Below are 25,331 nucleotides of genomic sequence, written 5' to 3'. Positions count from 1 at the left end.
TCTACCCTCAGGGAACCGTAGATGAGAAGAGCCTAGATATTCCATATAAAATTTCATCATTCTAAAACAAAATTAATCTATCCAAAACAATTTGGTCCACAACTATGATGAAATGAGAGACCCATAATAAATGAAGGCAAGATTAATCCATGCAGATGACCGGTCAGAAGACTGGTCAGGGGTATGGCCTGCGTGGTGTCTCCGTGGTCAAACGGTTATGTAAGTTCAGCCTCGACTTGCTAATCCAATGCTTATTACTCTAAACTACTCAGACATCAAAATCCTTCCCAGATTCAACCTCAAAACATCCTCTGTACCATCCAACATTAAAATGAGTGTGATTGATGTTTCATTGCTTAAAACTGCAGCTCTCTGTCATGGACACATCACAGAACGAGACAGATGGTGGGACTGAGGCTGTAAACTTATTTTTAATGCAATTCCTACATTTCTACATCACAATTTGTGTGCAATATAGATACTGGAATCAATTGACATAGTCTGTTCTTGAAGGCTGTGACACGCTGATGCTTTACTAACCCGAAACATATTGTGTCTTTTCTTAAATGCTTGTCCTTGTTCATCAGTATCAGATTCAGTTCAGTTTAGCTCAGTGGATAATAATGTTTGTGTGTGTGAATGTCTGTGCAGTCAGGGTTGTGTAAGGGTATACGTCTGTATCCACATCTTACAGCAGTGAAGAACATTATGCGTGGCGCCCTCTGGTGGCTGTAATAAGAAGCACATCTGCGATGGAAGCTGCTGTTTGTGTTTAGATGGATTCTAAATGAGACTTTTCCTCAGAAAAGAAGCTATGGCTAAACAATTCTGTACCAGAACGTAAAAGCACAGTGTTTTGTGTCAGAGGTAAATCTGGGTGCATTCTAAACACAGCCACTCTGATGAAAACAATTTTAGTGCATGCAGTATATGTGTTGAAAATCCACCGTAATCCATTCAATCAATGGTGTGGCACTAAAATAAAAGAAGACACTGCTGACATTGCTGTTCCAGGTAGACCTTCCGGAAAGCTGGGTCTTATAGGGAGATAGAAAAAGCCTATACATTTTTATGAATGCAATTTTAAACAAATAGTTTTTTCCACCTTTTATGCATTGTGTGTGTTTGTGTGTTTGTTAGGAAGCGACAGAGGCGGAGAGGGTTTATAATTCAGTCAGCACAGAGCGGTTACTCTGGAGGAGCTGGAGGAAGAGTAATAGCAATTGTGAACGTGCACTATAGGTGATTGCTCTCCTCCCACTTTGCTGCATCCCTCTCTCCACATCTCTCAGCCTTTCGTTTCCTTTTAAATGACCCCCCCCCTTCACTCTCCTCCCCTCGCCATCCGCTCATTTTCCAGTGGACATTTACACCGTGAATGCGCGTGTGTGTGTGTGTGTGTGTGTGTGCGTGCGCACATGTGCGTGTGTAACTCACATCATGTGCGCAGCATGCAGGGTGAGGTGACTATCACCACGGAAAACAGAAAGAGCGCGTCAGTCTCCCGCCAGCACTCGGCAGCAGCTCAGCACGTCATCTAAACACCCTCTCACAAGCAATCACTCAAGGCTGCACACACTCTTACACACAGACACAGGCGCTCACTCACGCGGACACCAGGAGAAGAGATGCACAGCCACGGCAGCCTGTCTTCTGAGTCCTTGGCAGGTAATGAACTTTGTTCTGTTTCTTTATGTATTATGCATACCCCGAAAATTGTAATAAAATGTGTAATTACACACCGTACGCATAGCAAAAGTTATCTAAAGATAAAAACTAACAACTTCTAGATCGGTTAGTGTGTTCAAGTCTGTGTGTGTGTGAGTGAGAGAGGGAGGGAGGGGGAGAGGGTTCTGTGTTCCGCTTGAGTTGAACACAGTACACTTAAGCACCAGAGATTTCTATGTAATATTATTATTTATGTTATAGAATTGTGCGGTGCGATTTCCTCAGTTTCTCTTTAAAATCTGTATTTCAACATCGTGTGAAATAGATACTGAAAGCAAATTAGACCACGTCCCCCTATGTTGTGACCTACTTAGCAGAGAAAGCATGTAATTAGAGGTTTCCTCACTGACGGCTTTTTTTTTTTTTTTTTTTTTTTTTTACAATAGTTTATTTCCAACGTATAATTGGTCTATCGTTTTCCAACCGAGCTTCGTTGATCTCAGATTCTTGAATTCAGAGATTTCAGAATCTCTGCAGCTACAGTTTTCAATTGAGGTGGCTCAGCAGGCGACTGTGTTTCAAAATCTGCTGTTCCGGTTTTTAAAAGTAGATGTGATCATTTCTCAGGGTTAATGAAACATTGGTTCCGTGTGAGCATAGGTGATGTGTTTCTGAGGAGCGAAATATTTTCCCCACGTTACACTTCAGTTGCAAATGGGGTAATTTAGTGGGGAAATGGGATTAAAAGAAACCGGATCAATTTTGTGTATGTGGTGGCTAAGCCACTACTTCTCTGATGTGCTGATACGCTGCTTTACTATGCATTATTTCATGTGCTTCCTTATGCTGCATCAGCCTAGAGCGGAACAAAGTATCGGCATATTTTAAACCCGATCAATTAGCATTGGTAATTTGTATGAGTTTGGCACAGTGCTGCAGCACGTGCGTAAATTGTTCAGTCTCACTAATATTTTATTAATTACACCACCTCTCAGATAATGCTGGCTTCAGCCAGGGGCCTGAATGCTGTACGAGTTTTTAAAAGTGTGTTTTACACAAGTCCTTCAGACGCCCTGCTGATGTCAAAAGTGATGAGAAGCATTTCTCAGGGCTGTCTGAGGATGTGTCAGTCTTCAGAACGGTGCATAAACTGTGTCGTGGTGAAATCTGAGGTAAGCTGACAGTTAAATAAATGTGAAGAAAGAAGGCAGGAATCTTTAGAATACAGATGGAATTGCAGTAAAAAAAAAAAAACTATGGAACCCTCATTCTAAATTGAGAAAGTGAAGTGATTGTCACATGTGATACACAGCAGCACAGCACACGGTGCACACCGTGAAATTTGTCCTCTGCATTTAACCCATAACCCTGAGTGAGCACTGGGTGGCCATGACAGGCGCCCGGGGAGCAGTGTGTGCTCAGTGGCACCTCAGTGGCACCTTGGCGGATCGGGATTCAAACCTGCAACCTTCTGATTATGGGGCCGCTTCCTTAACTGCTAGGCCACCACTGCCCCACTATTGGGTCTCACCTTTGTGTGACCAAATAGTGATTTAGACTTTTTTTTTTTAGAAAATCTTAAACTGTAAGATTACGATACATTTAGTTCTGCTGACTTCCATATGTGTTCCAAACATTTAGCATGCAATAATAAATGACACCAGTGCTTACAAAGCTTGATTGGGAATGACATTAATTCCCTGTCTAGTGTCAAGAGCGCTGCTGTTAATCATTACATCTGGTTTAGCAAATGTATGCTTGCAATCCCAATTTCCCGTGCGCTCTCCTCTCACGAGAATTTACTCCACTCGTACACAAATGCACCAGTGTTTGCAGTCAAACACGCTGCTCACGTTTACAATCGCTGCTTCTCTTGTGTGGGACGTCGGGCGCACAGCTAACTTAATTTTATTTGCGCCTTCGCACTTCTAACTCTCTTGATTGGTTGATCAAATGGCATCCTGCTCTCAGATTTAATGTGGGTGCAGTGATTCTGTTTTTTACTCAGTTTCCTCTATTAGGACACATTATTCTGCAGAAAAGATTAGTCTAAATTGTTGGGATTCTTTTTTTTTTCAGGTTAATTGTATTTTATGTAACTACAAATTCTTACCTTTGACTTTTTCTGCCTTGGATAGCGCTGAGCCCATGCGCAATACGTGTCTAATACGTGTCTGTTGCTTGAACCACAGGGAGAATTTCAGAGTTACAGAGACTTTTTTTTGTGTTACTGTTGACAGATCGGACTTGATTATGCAGCGCAAATAAGAACCATATCCTCCAATTCTCCAAGTCAGTAGAATCATATTTTCTCCCAAGTTTTGTTAATCCAGGCTTTTTTTAAATGAAGTACTGTATATCTCAGCAGTTTTCTACCGTTCAGATTTGGACTGTAGACAGATGGTAGGTATAGGAGGTGCACTAAATTCAGGCAGTGTGTGCGCAAGAAAATAATTTGTTCAGTATTCATTCATTTAGCATATTATTCATGACCCTTTGAAGCCTTACAAACTTTATTTTCATCTTGTACCAGCCTTGATATGAAACAAAATGAAATGCTTGTCTGCACAGGAAACTGCTCACTTTAATCCTGAGCACTGTTTGAATTAATTCGGGAATGCTGTGTGTGTTCTGTGTGTTCTTCTGGGTGTTAAACATTTCCATGTTTTATGTAATTATTTGTCTTTGTACCCTGAGATCAGTCAAAATAATTGAAATGACGGAAATGTGTGTATGTTTGCTTCCCAGTTATATTCTGTGTTTTCATACCAGTCTCAACTGAATTCTGTTGTGGGTATCAAATGCAATGTCCTTCATTTCTAGTTTTAGTAATTAAATACATATCAATGGGGATGATTTGCTGAATATGTATCTAGACTGCATGTCTCTCATACAAGGTAGGTTTTTTTAGTTGTCAGATTAGCACTCTCAGATGCGGAAGTTGAATTGATCAACTACTTCTCAGCTATCCGAGTGTGTATGACTGCGAAAGTTTCCAAAGACCACGTTGTGCCGAATCTGTTGTCTGAGGGAAAACTATTGGGACAGTCTGTCTGCTCAGCTAGGGACAGGTGCTGGTTGCACAGATTGAAATATCAGATTGTTAGATGTTTAATATTCCATATTAATGTTACAAATTCATGACTCAGTTTATATCTGTGTGTGTGTGTGTGTGTGTGTGTGTGTGTGTGTGTGTGTGTGTGTGTGTGTGTGTGTGTGTGTGAGAGAGAAAGAGGGGGGGTTGGGTGAAGGGAGGAGGTAATAAAATAAGCAGTCCTACCTTATGAAATATAAATCTAAAGCCATGTGCCTAGGCACTGCTCAGCTGGCCATGAAAAGCAGGTCACCTGTGACATTTTGCGTTGTACAGTGTGTCATGATCGCACAGTGAAAGAAGTGGCCCCTCTTTCTCTCTCTCTCTCTCTCTCTCTCTCTCTCTCCCTCCCTCTGTCTCTCTCTCTTTCTTCCATATGGTCGAATGCTGATAAGGAGCCTGTTTTTGGCCATGGCTCTGTTGTAGGCAGGTTGGGAATGGAATAACAAGATTAAACAGGGGGTAAAAAAAAGAAATGATTTAATTCTTTAACAAAACCTGCTATCAGTTAAGTAATTACACTGCCTCCTGCTTTATTTATCGGGAGCAAGGTTATTGCCAATAAATGTCATTGGTGACATGTTGGATTTTCCCTGCCTTTAATTGGGCTTATCTGGATTGCTGCATCGGCGGTGAGGCAGCGGTGCAGATGTGTTTTTTTCTCATTATTTAATTGGATTGTTAAGAGTCAGGTGGCTGTGCTGGTGTAATTGACTGATAAGCAGAAGCAGAGCCTTGACATTTGTTGACATAGTTTGTTGTGTGTATTTACCTAATGAGAAACTGTTGCAGGTAAAGGAGATCAAGATCTCGTGAAGATCAAGTGTTTTTTAAAATGAGCACAGTATTACATAATGGCTATATAATAGCACTGTATAATATAACATTTGATTCATATTGTACTGTATTATAATAATATTCCAGTGTTTTCTGCACTTTTTGAGAAAGGAAATGAAATGAGGCCTTGGCCATAAATCATTGTGTTGTTTGCATTTTGCTTTATGGCAGATACTGATTATCAGTGATATTGATATTGATCTTGGGCAAGAGAGCACAATGTCTTTGGCAGAGACTGTGCAGCGGCCGGTTCCTAATGCTGCTAAATGAACGTAAATCTGCTTGTACGCTGAATCGATATGGGGATGCAGCAGCTCTTGCTCCCTGATAGGATGTGCTTAATCCTATTGCAGGACACACACACACATGCACACACACACACACACACACACACACACACACACACACACACACACACACACACACCGTCCTATTATGTGCACACCCTTGTTCAAGAAGCACTCAGACGCAGGCAGCACAAAGGAAATTAAAGGGCCGGGCTCAATGACGCGCACAATTGGCCAGTAAAGGAGGTGCTCACATCTGTACTTGCTGTGAAGCCTGAACAGGCCATTTTTACATAAACCCTCAGGCTCTAGAGGTTATTAAGAAAACCTTCATTGAATAATGCAATCAGTTTCACAACATAGGTCTTTTAACTTTAAGTCTTCTCGTGGTTGACAGTAGAGCTATATCTTCAGCAGATGAGTTTGAAGTGTAAATGCCAGCTGCCATCGCAAGAAATTTTCTTGATGCTCCATTGCATTTAGTTCTCATTTTTGTCTGATTCATCTCATAACGTGTCATCCAGTAGGCTGTCGGTATCAGACTCTGGTTCCTGAAGCGAGCGCTGAGGCTTGTTGATGATTTAACGTGCTGTTAAACTGCCCCACGCTTTATGACTGTTGTGCCTTGGCTCTTGAGGCAGTGATTTGTGAACAGTATTATTTCTCCCCTCTGCATGCTGTAATGGATTCTGGGAGGCCTGAAGGTCACGTGACTTGGTGGACTGATGGACAGCTTTCCAAAAGAAAACTTTGTGCTTGGGTCATAGGGTGGTACAGAAGTTCCAAGTACATCAGCCGGGGCAGTGGTGGCCTAGCGGTTAAGGAAGCGGCCCTGTAATCAGAAGGTTGCCGGTTCGAATCCCGACCTGCCAAGGTACCACTGAGGTGCCACTGAGCAAAGCACCGTCCCCACACACTGCTCCCCGGGCGCCGGTCATGGCTGCCCACTGCTCACTCAGGGTGATGGGATAAATGCAGAGGACAAATTTCACTGTGTGCACCGTGTACTGTGCTGCTGTGTATCACATGTGACAATCACTTCACTTTCACTTTAAATAAAATACACACTCATGCTGTTCTTTTGACCTTGTAAGAATGGACATCACGGGAGCCTGCTTTTGCCTTGCATAACAGATGTCTGCAGGGGGAGGTGTGACATTCCTGTGTCGACGGTTGTGGGTGAAGATTCGACACCCCGGTTTTTACATGCCTTTTGTCCGACGGCAACGTGTGAAGTATCAGCCGTCAGGACCGCCCACCCTCTTTGTCTTCCCCAAATGGGAGGCACCGGGGGCGTGACATCAGAAACAACAGGTTCTGATTGGTCAGTGACAACTTCCTGTAGGCCAGTGACAACTTCCTGTAGGCCAGGGGTATAAAAGTATGCTCACATGTGGAAAAAGGGAGCTCTGAGCTTCTTGCTCAGGGGGTTTTCCCTCGGAAGCCGGAAGGCTTCTGAGCCTTTATCTCCCCCTCTCTTTCTCTTCTCCCTCTTTACTCTTTCTTCTCATTTTTATTTTCTCTGTAACCTTGGTACCTTTTTACATTCAATATTCACATGTAACTACAATAATTATTTACCGGTGTTAATAAATTAGAAACTGTTCATTTTTAACCTCTACTGTGCCATGCCTCTTTCTGCCAGGTAACATCAAATTGGAGTGGTTGAATACAGTGCTTTGTGTGGAGGGAGAAAGAGTTTTTTCTACACACTCTATTCTCTTCTCCTACACGACATGGTCTTCATGGTTTTTACAACCTGAATCCATGTATAACATTTGATTCAACACTCTAATTAAAATAACTGACTGTTGGCCTGCTGTATTTCAATTTCATGGATGGCCTTTCAGGCAAACATATAGCAATAAAAGCAGGTCAGAGACGTGTTGTTGCTCCATAGAATGCTCGAACTGCTGCGTAACAGCAACAAGGAATGTGGAATTTTCCTGCATTACATGCTTTAAACAGCAAATTCAAATTAAAACATTAATGCATACATGTAGAAAGGACAACTCTTAATTTAGAGGCCAAAAGGCTAATTTATATATAACCTGGTGTGTGTGTGTGTGTGTGTGTGTGTGTATCTGTCTATATATATAAAACACGTTTTTTTCACCAGATTATTTAGTCCTTTGTTGTTGTTTTTTTCTTTCAGATTTCTGTTCAACTTTTTATGCTTACTCTAGTTGTCACGGAAACATACCAGAAATAGCCCATTCGCGTTGGTATAGCAACAAAAGCAATAGTGTTGCTTTTCGATCAACCTATACTTCCCTGCATGGTAGACTGCACAGGGTATTCGGCAATACAAGAATCCAAACCATACGGAGGGAAACCCTCAGTTCTAAGGGAATTATGAAATGTGCAGGGAATAAAGGTTCGTCACGTTTCCTGAAGCTGATGAGCAAATTTATGGATCAGTCATAATTCCTTGCTAATCACAAAAAAGAACTTGCAGTTGATATTACATATTTTCGTATGATTGTACATTTTTCACAATATTACATTATGGGATTAAGTGTAGTTTTTGTGAGCCTCATATGTTTACCTTACTGAATCCCAAGAGTCCAGTCTATAAATGTTCTGCCTATGTTTATATATGCAAATGTTTTTATCTTCAGTATCTTCAGCATACCTGTATTTTTGTGGCAGGGAAAATGTGTTTGTGTCCTAGAAAAATGTAAATGGTAAAATAAAATGCAAGGTAAAACAGATGCATGTGTATACTTTTTGGTGCATATGCAAGTTAGTTCGATGTTTTGTGTGCTTGTGTGTGTGTGTGTTGTGTAGGGTGTGCTGTTTGTTACACTGTCTGATCTACTTTCTTGCCCCATGCTGGCAATGCTCTCACTCATACTAATATCACCAGAGATGAAGTCGTGACTCCCTGACCTACTTTAACAACCCACTGTAACGAAGAGTGTGATAAAAAATATTATACTGACACAAGAAATGTTGTGTTGATGGATGAATGTCAGTGATGATGCCTAATGATGTTTTTTGTCAACACCTAATTTCATCATTGGAACAGCTCCTGTACAGGAATAATATGTACATGAGTGGAAGGAAGCACATTGGCTTGCAACAAAGATACCAATGATAGCAATTTTACAATGAAACTGGTAAGGAATTGGTCAAACATTCATCCGAATGAAATCTACTCTTATAAAGGAAATGCACAGATATTGCTTAAAGTTGCTTAACTTTGTTCTTACCAAGGTTCAGGCATTTCAAATACCCTGTTCTACACATTTACGATTAGGCTGGATGTGTGTAAAATAAAAATGAAAAGGCCAATGTGGACACCTTTTCATTCAAGCAGCTCTTCAAACACTGGCAAATTAAGCAATAGGCATAATGCTTTTCTTCTGCAGAGTTGTTTTTTTTCTCTTTGTATTCAGAATGTGGACATGGCTCATTTCCATATAAATGTGTTTCGACAGGGAAATTGAATACAAAGCTGGTGTCTGCCTGTGGTCCTGAATCAGTTTGTTTGGCAGATCCCTCTGCTGCAAACCTCAGCAGGGTAAACTCAACTGGATCGCTCATGCAGGCTTGTGTATCCTGTGTTAATATTGTCTCCTTTCCCCTTTTTGTCTCAGATATGGCAGGTGCTCCGAGTCAATGGATGTCCTGTGGTCACCCATCATCAAATCAACCTGTGTGGAACCAAAAGTTTTGTGTGGTCACAGACTGCAAAATGCTTCTACTGGACAAGGAGGAGGTACATAGTGAGGCTTTTTAATATATATTGAATTCCTGTGGTCTGTACTTCACACACTTGAATGCTCCTAGACAGAGATTAATGTGGGAAAGTTGCTTAAATTGGGAGTGATGGGCATTGTGATTGAGGGATTTTCAATAAAGTTTCAATAAAACTTCCTGCAGACAGCAAATAAAATGGAAATATAATTTAGTGCAAATGTATGGTTTTCAGTTCAGCCAGGCAGCTTTTAATTTGTATAATTTCCACTTAAAGGTCCCCTATTATGAAATTTTCACTTTGCGAGATTATTTAACATTATTACTAGTTCCCCTAGCCTGTCTGTGGACCTGCAGTGGCTAGAAATGGTGATATGTGTAAAGCGTGGCCATTCTGCTTCGCTGTTCAGGCGAAATGTTCTTATCTGGCTTGCCTGATTTCGACTGTCTGCATGCCTGAAAAAAAGAAACATCCAGACACATGCACATTGTGGACACTCCAGTTGCTGTCATGTTTGAGCACAGCAGCCTTCTGAAAATAATGTAAGTTTACTCCTTTACTCCATCTTTATGCAGGGATTGTCTCTGACTTGGAGGAATCCATATCATACTTTACTTTACTTTACTTTACTTTATTTGGCAGACGCTTTTATCCAAAGCGACTTACAATGGGAAGACACCAGCAATTCTCGTTCGATTTCTATAGAATATCAAGTATACAAACTAAGAGCCCTGATAAGGCTTAGACTTGTCATTGGGTATTACCCTACACAGGACGTGTTCATTTATTTTAATGTAAAGTGCATTAAGTGATTCATTTGTTAATTTTGACAACCCTAATTAAAATTCAATATTTTAATATTAATTTTGAAACAAATGTGGATAATATGTTTTAATAGAATAAAAAAATTTGCACAGTTGAGCAAAGTACCGTCTAGGCGGATCGGGATTCGAACCGGCAACATTCTGATTATGGGACAGCCACTGCCCCATTTGGTTACAATCGCATCCAATAAATTTTGTTTATGCTCTTTTTCAGTCCTGTATAAAAATATGTAGTGCATTTGTTAATGTAGTTTATATAGTTTAAGAAAACAATAATCCTGATTCTGCGTGGTTAGATTTTTAAACTTTCAGCAGGTAACAATTTTTGTTTTTCATTTAGAAGAAATCATCTCTGACCTTTCACTAACATTCATAGTACTTAAATTACATGTACACCTTGTAATATTTCATGGTCAAAAATCATATTTTCTGCAGATAAATACAATTTTCCATTGTGCATTGTGCTTTTTTCCAGTGTCATGTAACACTGACACATCTCTCATTCTCTATATACTAGCTTTTCTTGATGCAACATTTTCAGGGGTAACATAGAGATGCATGTTTTTCAAGAGAGGGTGAAGAGAGGTGACAGAAGAGCCAGAGTTGTGGGGAGGAGGAAAGGAGAGAGGGAAAATGCAGAATGCAATGCCAGCTCCATACTTTGTCATGGTGACATTTTTGAGCATGGCTGGAGGCGCCTTTGCTCTGCTGAGCTAATGAATAGTGCAGGTGGCTAATGCGCTGCAGCTAGCTGGGTATTTGCTTCATACTGCGGTCAATATAAGGGAAATGCTTCATACCGCAGTCAATACGGGATGAGCTTGCCACTGCAGCACAGAGACGAGAAATGGTTTGGCTGAACCCAGAGGTACCATATATTTTTCACCAAATCTTTTTTGTTCAAAAATCCATTCCCACTGTGTTTGATCTATAACATGAGCTGTGCCAAAGCTATCGAGTACCTTTTGAAATAAGGCTGTCTACATATCTGTCGATTGTCAAAACCACATGGTGGGGAGGTTTGCCTTGGCAATACGGCAAGTGCTGCTCATCCATCCCAACAACATCCTGCAGCACCTCTGGGATCTCAAAGGTGGGGTGAACAATCCCCACCCCTAAAGCTTTAACCTCGGATCTGTGCCACACTGAATAATGTTAAAATATTTTTATTATACTTATACAGGATAAGAATGTTTTAAAAGATGCTGATCACAGCGTGGTATTTTTCTAGGTGGCTAAATGTGATTGAACATTACACAATAGCAAAAGTATTTCCTGGGCAACTTTTGACTATGAACTTTTCAAACCTGATCAGTTTCATAATATGGGGTGGTAGTAGCCTAGTGGGTAACACACTCGCCTATGAACCAGAAGACCCAGGTTCAAATCCCACTTACTACCATTGTGTCCCTGAGCAAGACACTTAACCCTAAGTTGCTCCAGGGAGACTGTCCCCTGAAACTACTGATTGTAAGTCGCTCTGGATAAGGGCGTCTGATAAATGCTGTAAATGTAAATGTAAATAATATGCATTGTCGTAAGTTTTTCTCAATGTCTTCACTGTGTCCATGTGAAGGAACAATGCTTATGCTCTCCACACACAATCAAGGAGATCCCATTCTGACCACTTTGTGCTTGTGATGTCAGTGTAAGTGGGAGGTTTTACTGTGCTGTTCAGCTTCCACAATACTAGTAGCATAAAATACCAGGAGTACATATTTGTCACCATTGTACCTGTCCAGAGGTGAGACTGTTATTTCCTTTTTCCCTTCAGTCATGAATAAGCCCTGTAACGTCTTCCTCTAGGGTTTAGAAAGCTGGTTATAATCAGTGCAACTGTTTTAGGCTATACTGAACTTCTTGAAAAGGGTTTTAATGAATGACACACTTGGCTTAACTTATACAGCATTCCACTGGAACACAGAATTTCCACTACTAGAGTCATTCACAACAAAACAGTGTCTGGACCAGTTTGATGTCGTTTTTATGGACCAAACTATTGTTTCCTATCCAAAAAAGGACATTTCTAAATTATCCTAAACTTTTGAGGCATAGTATAGGTATTGGAGGCAAAACTGATTATAGTTTACAGTTTTATTTGTTGTAAGTAAGTTACAGCCAGGACAACATTACAATGAAATTTGCATGATGAGAAAAAAACACATTTCATTGTAATGTTGTCCCAGCGGTAGGTTACATATGACAAATCCCTTTACTTATCTCAGGTGCAGCATTGCTCTCTCAAAGGTCAGCTGCTTTAATGCTCAGCGATTGGATTTTGTGTGGGAAATAAAAAGTGGAACAAGCAGCTAATCCTTGGAAAAAGAATTAGTGTGGCCCCTTCTTGTATGCACCGGCATGAAGCTGTTTGTGACTCTGCAACTCATAGACAATCGACAGAGAGGGAGTGAGTGTTTTTGTCTGTAAGTCAATGAGTGTGTGTGCCCCCAGAAATACTTTTTGTTTCCATCCCATTCCAGAATTTTAGCATATTAAATATTAGAATTTTAATGTTTTAATGGTGGGCTCATGGCTGGAGGTGTGTTGGAGGCTACTATACAGGGAATGTGAAACTGTGTTTGATAGCATGTGTTTGTAATGATGTCTGTCTGTGTATTTTGTATATTTCTTAATGAGGAAAAACAACATATTTTAAAGCTAAAATTAATATTCTGTTCAAAGTCACTACCATCAGGCTTCAGATTAGTGGTGATTTTGTGTGCTATGCATGTGATGGATGAATCTTCAGCACCAAAGTTCCTGCTTCTAACTGACATGTTGATTTTCTTTTACACTACAGGAAGGTACAAGCCCCTGGACTGAAGCACCCATGACACAGGTACATTTTTTGTCTTTAAAGGTCCCCCATCAGGACAAATGTACTTTTTGAGAATATTTAACATTAATACTAGTTCCCCTAGTCTGTCTGTGCTCCTGTAGTGGCTAGAAAGGGCAATATGTATAAAGAGTGCATTGGCCATTCTACTTTACTGTTCAGAGAGCAGCAGCTCAGGCAGTTGGATCTGGAATTCGTCCCCTTATGTTGTCATAAGTGGAAAGGTTACCTCCCGTTTGAAATTCTCCCAGAGAATTTCCCACACCTCCCCTAAAACAGTAAGTCCACTGACCTCCAAATGTGGGAAGGATTGCAGTTACTTGGTGATTGAATCTAGAAATTAGCACAAATGTATTTTTTTTTAGGTCTGTCACACAAGACATGGAAGAAAAAGTGGATTTTTTTTTTTTTTGGAAACCACATTGTGGTTGGTGAATGGTGTTGATGACCTCATTTCTCCGAATGCCCCCTCAACTTCTATAGGCCGCTCTCCTCCTCATCCCCGCCTCTCTCCTTCTAATTAGCATTTAAATCCACAAACACAGAAATTGTGCGTCCTGGTAAAATCTCATTGTGGGACTGACTAAAAGTGGCTGTAATTCTGCACCACGGCTGAATTTCAGAAAGCGACTTCAGTATTTGGGGACCACTGAGACAAATATAAAAGCAAAAAAAAAAAAATGCCAGGGGACCTTTAACTCAGTTTTACTTTACTTTACTTTACTTTACTTTACTTTACTTTACTTTACTTTACTTTACTTTACTTTATTTAGCAGACGCTTTTATCCAAAGCGACTTACAAGAGGAAGACTCCAGCAATTCTCGTTCAATTCCTATAGAATATTGAGTTTACAAACTAAGAGCCCTGATAAGGCTCAAACTTGTCAGTGAAGAGCATGCTCAGAGATTGTTAGGTGCTAGACGAAGAAAAATTATAATGTATTTATACATTTTTGTATTGTTTGTGCAATGTGTACGCAACCGAACTCCATTCATATAATTACACATTCTGAGAACAGGTCACCTTATAAAAAGTACCCTCATGTGGTACAGGCTACGGCATGCTCAGACATTTTCGTAGAAATCAAACACACTCTCGGAGGCCAGAAGCAAAACAAAAATTGATCGAGAAAAATAAAATCTTCCCATTCAGACAGTACTGGCCTGTACTTGTTGCATTCATCGCACTTTCTCCCTCTTTTCGTCCCTCTATTACTACAAAGGGCAATGCATCCCAGTCTTACTCGAATGATCCCAACTTTGGTCACCCAGCAATGCCCTTAGTCCAGGTATCATCCTATCCCATTTAGAGTCTTAGACATCATAAGAAGAACTGAAAAACAAGAAGCACTTCCTGTTGAGTCGGACAAGTGACATACACACCGATTCTCTGGCCCATGCATGTTTTCAAGATAAATGTAGATGAAGAATCCAAAGAAGAAGGCCTGCTTTCTAAATGCACTTTGTCACCTGCACCCCATTTTATAAAATAGAAAAAGTGGCAAAGTGGCACAATTCAACAGAGCAGGGATTCTGGGAATTGTGGGGACTTATCGACTTACCTAGTTTTTTCCTCTGCCAACGCGTCTCTTGAGGGACGGATCTTCAGAGTGTTCGATTTTCCCTCTCCTCACCTTTACTGCACCCTCTTTTTTTCCACCGTCTTTTGCTCCACTAATGGAGGAGAGGTGTGAGTGCTTGTCCTCGGCTGTCTGCCTCTGTCCTCCAGAAACCCTTCACTGTAGTTTAAAATGAATGCTCATATAATGCTGGACTCTTCCTTGATCAGCAGGGTGTAAAAAGTCAATCAGACTAAAAATGCTAATACAGGCAGAACTACAGATCCCTGAATAACTGAAAAACACCTTACTTATGGAGCAATTTTAAGTCAGAATTGTTTGATGTTCCAGTTTTGTAAACCTGAAATTTGAGGCAAAGCAAAATGCACAAGGCACAAATGATATTTATGGCCATATCCAAGTCAATTTAGCTTTTCCAGTGTAAAAAAGGGTTATCCTAAGGCCCTCTCGACACAGATGTTCAAAATTAACAGTTTTTGCTGCGCTTTGTAGCCGCGTTTAAGCAGAAAAAAGACGTCCATGTGAACAAGGTCGTACTCTCTCAATGATTCCAAGGTGGGTAATAAAGGCTCATCACCTTCCTTTAGGTCTATCTATAGACAATTTCTATTTGTCTTTGATGGTCTGTTTTAAATTCATGTTCACAATAAAGTGTATAAACAAAAAAGGACCCAGGTAGCAGAATCCCTTCAACCACTGAAAGCTTATGTCCAACACAACTGATGTGCATTTGCCCTTTTTGAAAATCTCACCACTTATATAAGGTTTAATATTGCAGCACTGACTTTACCTGTGGTTTTTGTTGGTCAAAAGCACGTCATTAAAATAGTGCCAACAGTGTGCCTGATCACATCATAACAGTAGGAAATGCTCAAAAGCAAGTTAATTTGGAGACGTGGCATGGCAGCACTCCTTCAGGAATCTGCTAAACACTGGCAACCAGTACAAAACAACTGGAAAATGTGCCTTATATTACTGAAATAGGGCACAAAAGCTTTTTGGTGTTTTAGCACTAGTTCCTCTACATTTCTGAATCACTCAAAGGTCCGAACTAACAGTGTCATCACATTCTCAGTGGTTTTAGCATACAGTACTCTGCTCTCTTTCTTTCAGATACACCCTCTTCTCCTACAGCACAGGATGGCAGAGTCCTGCAAAGTCCGCCTGCTGCGCCGCACCATTAGCGTTCCTGTGGAAACACAGTTTTCTGAGTTCCACAGTCAAATGTCTGTAGCGAGTGGTGAGTCTGTCACATCCTTTCCCACCTACCCTTGCAAATTCACTAGTCACCTTTCTCTGAGCTGGGTTCTCAGACCAATAAAATGTTGTTATTGTGTTAACCAGCAGGGGGCACTCTGGTATTTCATTTACTACTTATGTGTCTGAAAATGGAACAGTTATTTTTTGTTTCACCTCAAAACAATTCCAAACTGTGTCCCTCTGTCAGTAATGTGAAATGATAATGGTTCACAGATTGTGTGATCCATGTTCTATATATAATTAGATATATACACACACACACACACACATATATATATGTACTTTTTAAGCTGCACAGCTGTCAACAAGCTCATTTGTTTAATTTTAATGTGGTTTTCTCCTTAATTGAAAGGCATGCAAGGTAACTGGATTTCTGAACCTAAATCAGCTCCAGTTGAGTGTATATGAGTCTGCACTGCAGTAGACTGTCCAGCTGTTGTTTCTTGCACCTGCTGCAACTGACTTTAGCAATACATTACCTTAGCAATAAATTAATATATACAGTCCCTAACAAATGTCTTGTGTACAAATTGACCTCAAGTGCCGCTGAAATATATTTCTAATCAAGATTTATTTTACAAGAAATGGCTTTATTCCCAAAAACTTTTGTAAACTGTAACTGTAAACTAAAATTCAAAGCTTGGTAAAGCCCATTGAGTCACTTTTTGCAAACACATAAGTTTTGTCGCCTTGTCATATGAGTTTCACCTGTGACTAATAATGGATCAATTAGGTCTCAGGTGCATATAAAAAGAAGCCCAGTACACTAGACCTTCACATCAACTGCAACTAGACCTCTGCAAACATGCCTCAGAGTCATCCTGAGACCAAAATGTTGATTATCAAGGGGCTGAAGACCAGATCCACTGCTGATGTTGCAGACACCTTCAATGTGTCTCAGCATTAAGTTTAGAGGATAAAATTTTTTTTGAAGAGACTGGAGATGTTTTTGACAAGCCCAGGTCAGGCAGACCCCGCAAGACAACTACTTGAGAGAACCGTTTGTTGGCTGGAAAATCCAAGGCCAGCCCATTCTCCACTGCAGCAGAGCTCCACGAGACCTGGTCACCTGAAGTCCCTGTGTCAACCAGAACAGTTCGAAATGACCTCCATGATCGAATCATTGCCAAGAATCCAGCACTAAACTAAAGACAATTGGAAAAACGGTGTGGCATTTGCCAAGGCCCACAGCCTGCTAAAAGGATGGATGCTGGAAAAGTGTCAGAAGGTGGATTTTTCAGATGAATCTTCTGGTGAATTACACCACAGTCGCCACAAATATTGCAGAGACCTGCTGGAGCCCGCATGGATCCGAGATTCACTCAGAAAACAGTGAAATTTGGTGGCAGAAAAATCATGGTCTGGGGTTACATCCAGTATGGGGGTGTGCGAGAGAAGGGTGGAAAGCAAAGGCAACATCAATAGACAGAGGGCAACATCAATAGTCTGAAATACCAAGAAATCTTTGCTACCTTTTATATTCCCAACCATAAAAGAGGCCAAATTCTGCAGCAGGATGGTGCTCAATCACATACTTCCATCTCCACATCAAAGTTCCTCAAGGCGAAGAAGATCAAGATGATCCAGGATTGGCCAGCCCAGTCACCTGACATGAACATCATTGAGCATGTGTGGGGTAGGATGAAAGAGGAAGCATGGAAAGAATATCGATGAACTCTGGGAGGCAAGCAAGACTGCTTTCTTTTTTATTCCTGATTACTTCATCAATAAAATGTATGAATCCTTGCCAAAGCGCATGGATGCGGTCTTTCAAACTCATGGAAGTCATACAAGATACTAAATTTGGATCTCACAGCACCACTACCTAATTTGCTGACATATTTGCAGTAAATTTGTTCAATTTCTGTATAGGCGACAAAACTTTTGTCTTGCCAAAATTTGACCTTTCTGTCTTGATTAAATTATAAATCTTTTTTCAGTAAAACCTAGTCATTTCAATGCTTTAAACATCATTTGGTAGGGGTTTAGCTTTTCATATGAGCTATTTCTAACACCAATTGATTAATTAAAATTCAGGTTAATAGCAGGTGTTTCTACACACATATATATGTGTGTATATGTGTGTGTATATATATATATTCATTACATTCATTTATTCTAGTCCAGTGTTGCATATTGCTAAAGTCAGTTGCAGCAGGTGCAAGAAACAATTAATTTGTATTTGTATATAATTTTTTTTACCGATTCACAAGTCCATGCATGCAGGGCTCCAGACTACAACCAAAAGAGAGATTCTGCACCTGCTTGACAAGCCCAGGATAATGACCAAAAATGGCAAAAGAAAAAAAACGATTAACTGCAGATAGTCACCATATTTAAATTATGAATCTCCTTTGAATGTCCAGTTAATATATTTTAATTGGTGACCCCTACCCTACCCTTGTGGAGTAATAATTTATCTTAATCAAGAATCAGACACTCTATAACCACACATTGAAAACTATGCTTGCCATGTAACAGTTTCATTTTTATGTAATTGTAGGTTTGGATGCTTCATAAGCATGTGTTCTTAGGTACCCCTTGATATTGTGAAGGTGAATAATGTTAACTCTTTGTTTACTGCTCATTAGCTTGCTTTGAGAAATAAAACAACTGTCCAATGTAACCCATTCATTAGTTCATGAAAAATCACACTGAGGTCAGAACAAAATTTACGGAGGCCCTTTTCCTGCCGTAACATAGTGTCATCCACACGCTTTTTAGCATGAAATGAACGTTCCGAGGATCTACTCACTCAGCAGTTTGTTAAATGCTGAAGAGGCTGAAGGTAGACAGTGGTTTGTCTATTCTTGGCTGCCTACTGAAGCACCATGTTTTGGGTGGAATTGTGGGATTTTGTAGTATCACAGATTGCTTATTTTCAATTTGTCACTTTGATCTGTTTTTGGGATAGTTTCTTTGATAATCTGTGTAATCTGCTGCGTGCCTTCTAACTGCTCTGGATCTATTTTTAGGATCTCACAGGTGTCATTCATAGCAGTGTGATAGGAGATGCAGTTCTCACCTAACTGATGTAATGTAAGTCTTTGTGTTCTTGAGCAAGTAAGAGGGACTACAATGCATTACATTATAAGTATTAGTGTTGCATTACATTTACAGCATTTATCAGATGTCCTAATCCAGAGCGATTTACAATCAGTAGTTACAGGGACAGTCCCCCTGGAGCAATTTAAGGTTAAGTGTCTTGCTCAGGGACACAATGGTAGTAAGTGGGATTTGAACCTGGGTCTTCTGGTTCATAGGCGAGTGTCTTACCCACTAGGCTACTACCCACTAGGCTACAATGTTTTCACAATGCTTTTTGTATAAAGTCTTTTTACACTGAAGACTAGTTCTAATGCGTGACTGACTTGGATGGATATTTCATATGGATAGATAGATTTTGGGAGTCTGAGTATATATTTCACTTCGAAAAGTACTCCTTCCAGAGAATCGATGAAGCTCTCTCAAAGATGAGCCTGACAGGTCACAGGTCAGATTATAAGATAGCAGGTATTGGATTTCTGGCGCAGTGTTAGGCAGCTCTGTCAGAGGTTTCTGTAATTACATGTCAAGAGGCTTCAGCTCGACACGCCACTGCTTTGTTTGGATGGGTCAGAATGAGACTGTGAGTCTGAATTACTCTTCCATCTCCGGTAGTTCAGCTACTAATCACAGGTTCACCTAATAGGTGAATGTTTAGTATACATATTATATGCAGTTGGTGTGTCTGTGTGTAGGTGTGTGTTCATCTTTACTTGCAGATGTTTCTTCTTTAACTTGATGGCTTGAACCAATGAAGCTCAAATATGCAATATGGTTGCTCATGGCAACCCAGCAGCTCGTCCCGGAGCAACGATAATGTGAAACAGTTGATGTGGCACATTGAGTGAGTTACGTTCATATAGCTTCTCAAGTGCACCTCTCCTTTTCTGTCTTTCTGTGCTTTGACCCTAACTGTCCAGACTCTTTGCTCAACCTCCATTGTTATCTTGACAGGTTCTGATTGATAAACTCAGTAAATGTTGACCGATCATTTGCTGTCAGAAAGTGGTGGTTTTCTGCTTTTCTATAAACATTTTAATCTACTATTTTCACACAGTGTGGGTGATTAATTAGGCTTTTGACGTGATGAAATGTAAAATATGAAAAAATAAAGAGACTGTTTGTTTACAGGGTGTGCTCAAAGTTATCTCAAACCAAACTGACAGATGGTAATGAGCGAGAATTAGAGAAATAAGGTTGAAGTCTGAAACTTTCATCACTTAGCATGGCTCTGGTGTTATGCATCTTTCAGAATTAATTATAGCTAACAGGCTGTAACAGAGTGTAACAAACTATGCACATACCACTAGAAGTTATTCAACCTTGGAGCATTTTCGTCGTATATTATGTTACCTTTTTATTCTGCACAATCCACATATTCCTGTGCTGCATTCTTTACATATGCTCCCACGGTGTCATGGTACAACGCAGAATATACAAGCTTCCCAGCAGTCCAGTGACAAGGTCCTTGAAGAATAGCAGTCTGAAGGTTATGAAAGCCTGTGAATGACATTCAATTCCATTGTCTTGATGATGGAACAATTGTGAATCTGCGAATCCAGGCCAAAATAATGGGACAGAACCACCAGGTCTTCCCTGTGAGAGAAACAAGAACAACTTACTAATGGAACTTATCCGGAGGAGTGGCAAGAACATCATCTTTTCTCTCATATAATAGAATTCTGGGGTATCTTGATTTTCTTACTCTAGGCCATGAATTTTTGTTCAATACTCCAAAACTCAGAAATAGAAGATTAAAATATGTCAAATTGCAGTATAATATAAGCTAGTTTATCACTGTGTGATAGGACTGAGAACTGTCTGAAGGCCCTCTATCCTTTGAGGAGGATATCAGAAGATTTCAAAGGGTTCATTATTCCAACTCACACTTAACCGAATAAATATAACAGCTTTGTCTTTATGAATGTCTGGACCATCTCCACATTGTCCTCCTATATCCATCGGCTGTCCTCTCTGACGTGTTACATGATATCACCATTTAATTTCACACCTTGTGTGTTCAACTAAAAAAGAAACATTATTGTTAGTATACCCTCTCTTAGTATAGTTTTTTTTAAGACTTGTCTGCATCATTTATTTATTGGTATTTCTCCTCAAACACACACACAAAGCAAGGTGGAAAGAAAGCAGAACTAAATCTGAGAGTTTATGCCCCATCTGCCTGTCTCTTCCACACCTCCGCTCTCCCACTATCTTATTTGTGCCCCTCCAAATCTAAAAAGAAGACCCTACACATTTTTTTGCTCTTTGAAGTCTCAGGCCTGAGAGATGAAGACTACTCTTACTTGTCTTCATGAACACCATTTCAGAATAGCTCTCTTTATGGATTGCTTTATAAGGCCCCATCACCCATCAGAGTGTGGGTGCACATTTACAGCTTCTCCAATTGCATTGATCCTACATTATAGAGTATTAAGAGAAGGCTTATTTTGTGTAATTTCTTTGGATAAGGACGTTCATATTTTTTGATGAAGGCTGGCTTAACAATGACTGAAACATAGCAGTGCAGTATTTTGTTGAAACCATTATCCTGTAGGTTTCTGCAAAAAGGTTCTTGTAACCCATGACAGTGAAGTCATTGTCATTGTGAAACACACTACAACACATGGTGCACACAAGGAAATGTGTCTTCTGTTTTTAAACCAGTAGTGGGCAGACATGACAGGTGCCCGAGGAACAGTGTGTGGGGTGATGGGGCTTTGCTCAGTGGAACCTCAATGGCACCTTGGCAGTTCGGAGATTTGGCAATCTTCTGATTATGGGTCTGCTTCCTTAGATACTAGGTCTCCACTGCCCATAGTGTGAGTATGTTTGCTGTACAGAGTTGGAATGCAGTTGGAAAAAAACAGAACAAATGGGAGTATGGGCTAGAACAGGCAGAATTACAAAATAAAGCAGAGCCCTCGGGCAGGAAGTGAGGGCAAAGCAACACCCAGACAGAGAACAGAACTCAGATATAATGGGAAAGGCTGGAAATGCTCCACAGATGATGTTACTGAGGAGAACCAAGAACCATAACAAACAAAAGGATGAACAACTACACCAACAAAAAAGTCCCATGTTCACTTGGTGGCCACTTTGGCAGGAGGCTGCTAGGGCCAGGATATGATAATGCCACATTGTGTTGATACACAAAACAGTAATACTTGGCTAGAAAGGCAAATATCAGGTAGGATTAATACGTTTTCCAAATTGTAGTCATTCATACTGGATGGCAGAAGTCTGCACAACTAACTCTTAACAACTAACTAAACTGAAGAGGTTGTGCACCAATACAGCTTTTAAATGAAAATAGAGTAAACCTAATTACTTTTTCAAGAAGGCTACAATTTGTTTGTACTGTGACTAAAGAAAGATGTAAAATATTCAGATGTCCTCTCCAATTGTTACATGTATAATTGTGTTTTCCTATTCTGCAGACTGTGATAGTGTAAGTAAGTGGTTGTTTAGGTTCTATTGTATGTAACTTTACAACGTTTTGCACTTTTGATATTTGCTATTGGACTGCACATCTGCATTGAGTCAGGCTGAGTGTGCTGTAGTTGGATGTGGGCTTAATAACTAGGAAAGAGAATAAATTGTGCTCAGAACACTTGCCTCTCCTCACCTCATTAGCTCTCTCTTCTTACATTTTTTGTTATTACATTGCCCATAAGCATCTTTGCCCATGTGCCTCCAATTTCTGTCTGTGTTTGAGTGACTTGACACGTACAGTACAGGCCAAAAGTTTGGACAACTTCTCATCCAATGTGTTTTCTTTATTTCCATGACCTTTTACATTGGTAGATTCTCACTGAAGGCAACAAATGAATGAATGAACACATGTGGAGTTATGTACTTAACAAAAATTGGAGACCTGACCTCCACAGTCACCGGACTGATGGTTTGAGGTGAGCTGGGCCGCAGAGTGAAGGCAAAGGAGCCAACAGGTTCTAAACACCTTCAAGACTGGAAAACCATTGGAAAAACATTTCAGGTGACGACCTCTTGAAGCTCATCGAGAGAATGCCAAGAGAGTGCAAAGCAGTAATCGGAGTAAAGGGCGGCTATTTTGAAGAAACTAGAATATAAAACATGTTTTCAGTTATTTCACCTGTTTATTTTCATAACACCACATGTGTTCATTCATAGTTTTGATGCCTTCAGTGAGAATCTACCATGGTAATTAAAATTAACTTTCAAAAATTCATTACAGAACCTCAAAATTAGGTCCTGGTATAATTTGTTAGCACTTTTGCAGGTTGAGTAGACAGAGAAGAACATTAGTGGTGTGTCCTATGTGATATGTGCTGGAAAGGTTTCCAGCTTTGCTGCAAGCCTGTTGAAAATAAGCCGGTTCAGAAGATGTGCGGATTGACCTTGACACCGAGTTATAGGTCTGTGTGCATCACTGTACGTAACAAGTACCTAGTTAGCATGGGTGGCTTGATGTGTGTGTGTGTGTGTGTGTGTGTGTTTGTGTGTAGAGTCAGCATTCTGTTCCTGCAGTGGATTGTATATGTGATTCAAGATTCTTCCTGCTGGTGTGCTGTAGAAAAACGAGTAGAGGATGGGTAGGCAGAAGGAGGAGTAAGGAATCTCTGATCAGACCGTAGAGCTCTGTGCAACCAGGTTAATGAAAAATACACACAGTCAGACTCTCAAGCTTCCATTAGAGCTGTGCAAAAATAAAGTGTTTTTTTTTTTTATTGAGTGATGAAACGTGGTAATTCTTTTCATATTGCCCCATGTATTTTAGAATGTAAATATTATCTGTAAATGAGAACATCTCCAATGTGTCCATTGCAGTTTGGCAAAATAGGCATTTTATAATCACCTGAAATAGCACCTCATGCAATCAATGTTTCCATTTGGGGTATTCAGTATTGGTAGTTTTAGGGTCTCTGCCTCTCTGTCCAAACGTGTTGTATCTGCCGTATCATACTTTCTCACACATACATCGCTTTCTTTCTCACACACTTTACCACACAAACTGTCATGTACTGTTTCTCTCTCTCTCACACACACACACACTCTGACAATTTTCTTACAATTTCTCACACATCATTTTTTCTTAGGTTTTCTGTTCTTCTATCCAGTCATCTGCCATTTCTCTCATTTTGAGCTTCATCGGTGTCACTCATATACACACTCACACACACACACACACACTTTTAGTAAAAGAACTTTCAGCACCTACAAACACTTGCGCTGGGGAGATGGTGAGAGAAGTGATTAAAAATGGAACCGCTGTGTCTTTAAGGAGTGAGCAAGTAATTGATAGAGAGAGAGGCTGGAAATGGCACTTCTCTCTCTCTTTTCTTTTCTCCTCCTCCTCTCTCCCTCAGTAAAGCTACTCAAATGTAAAACAGCAGGTGGAACTCAGAGCGCTGCCTCCTCTCCTTCCCTGCTTCCCTCTGTCTTTCTGCATCTCTCCATCGTCTGTGTGAGGTGATGGAGCCTGAGGCCGATGCTGACACAGACGAACAGTCTGGTGAGTTGTTTTTTACTCTCTCTCACCAGTTCCAGCTGGAACAGGAACAAATTTCAGTGTGCAACTTTTAACGTAAGATCCTGGCCCGGTTGCAGCATTAGAGCATTTTTACACACACACTTTCTCTTTTGTTATTTGAAGTTCGGAGGCAGAAGGAGTCTGTGGTGGAATATTGGCTGTGTCCTGGATTTGCTCTGCTGAAAGAGTCCTGCAGCGATTGCATGTTGACGCGAGTCCACATGATTGAGTGTGGGTGGGTGTGGTGGTGGGGTCATGATAACAGGCAGCAAGTGTCAAATAAATCTAAAGTTTTTTCTTGCCCTCTCTCAGTTTCTTGCCTTCTTTTGAAGACACAGCAAGACGCTGTGTAGACTTGTAAAGAGGGGTTGCTTGTGGTGATTTTTTCGGGGGGATTTCTGAGACGGGAGTGTGCCTGGCATGATGCTGTGTGCCTGTGGTGAGGACTGGACTCTCCTTGGGAAGGCAGCGGTGAACAGAGTGAGTCAACAGCTGAAATATGAACAGAGGGTCCAGCGCTTCCCGGGCTGACCTCCAAATCATATCCTGGGCCTTATTCAACCTGAGGGGGAGAGAGATAGAGAGAGAGAGACAGAGAATAGTGCTGTACAGAAAAGATGAAGGAGTAGACTGAGTAAGAATTAGGGACCAAGAGGGAGTTTGGCAGAGGTTAGAGGAGTGCTGG

At 40.5% G+C, this 25,331-nt stretch overlaps 1 protein-coding gene across 4 annotated transcripts in view; it reads left to right on the top strand.

The window, feature by feature from the left end:
* Positions 1-25,331, top strand: part of dab2ipb (DAB2 interacting protein b) — a 153,906-nt gene that overhangs the window by 9,257 nt on the left and 119,318 nt on the right. For 2 of the 4 annotated variants that reach the window (XM_028971473.1, XM_028971470.1), the window contains exons 2-4: positions 9,489-9,610; positions 13,214-13,252; positions 15,943-16,069. In XM_028971473.1, coding sequence (XP_028827306.1) covers positions 9,489-9,610; positions 13,214-13,252; positions 15,943-16,069 — 288 coding nt within the window. Of the gene's footprint in view, positions 1-1,594; positions 1,669-9,488; positions 9,611-13,213; positions 13,253-15,942; positions 16,070-24,503; positions 24,629-25,331 lie in introns of those variants that run through there. The other 2 variants (XM_028971471.1, XM_028971476.1) reach the window with 2 other exon arrangements.

The sequence above is a fragment of the Denticeps clupeoides genome, chromosome 3 (genome assembly GCF_900700375.1).
Source record: "Denticeps clupeoides chromosome 3, fDenClu1.1, whole genome shotgun sequence".
Classification (NCBI taxonomy): Eukaryota; Metazoa; Chordata; class Actinopteri; order Clupeiformes; family Denticipitidae; genus Denticeps; species Denticeps clupeoides.
This window is presented reverse-complemented; position numbering and strand designations above follow the sequence as displayed.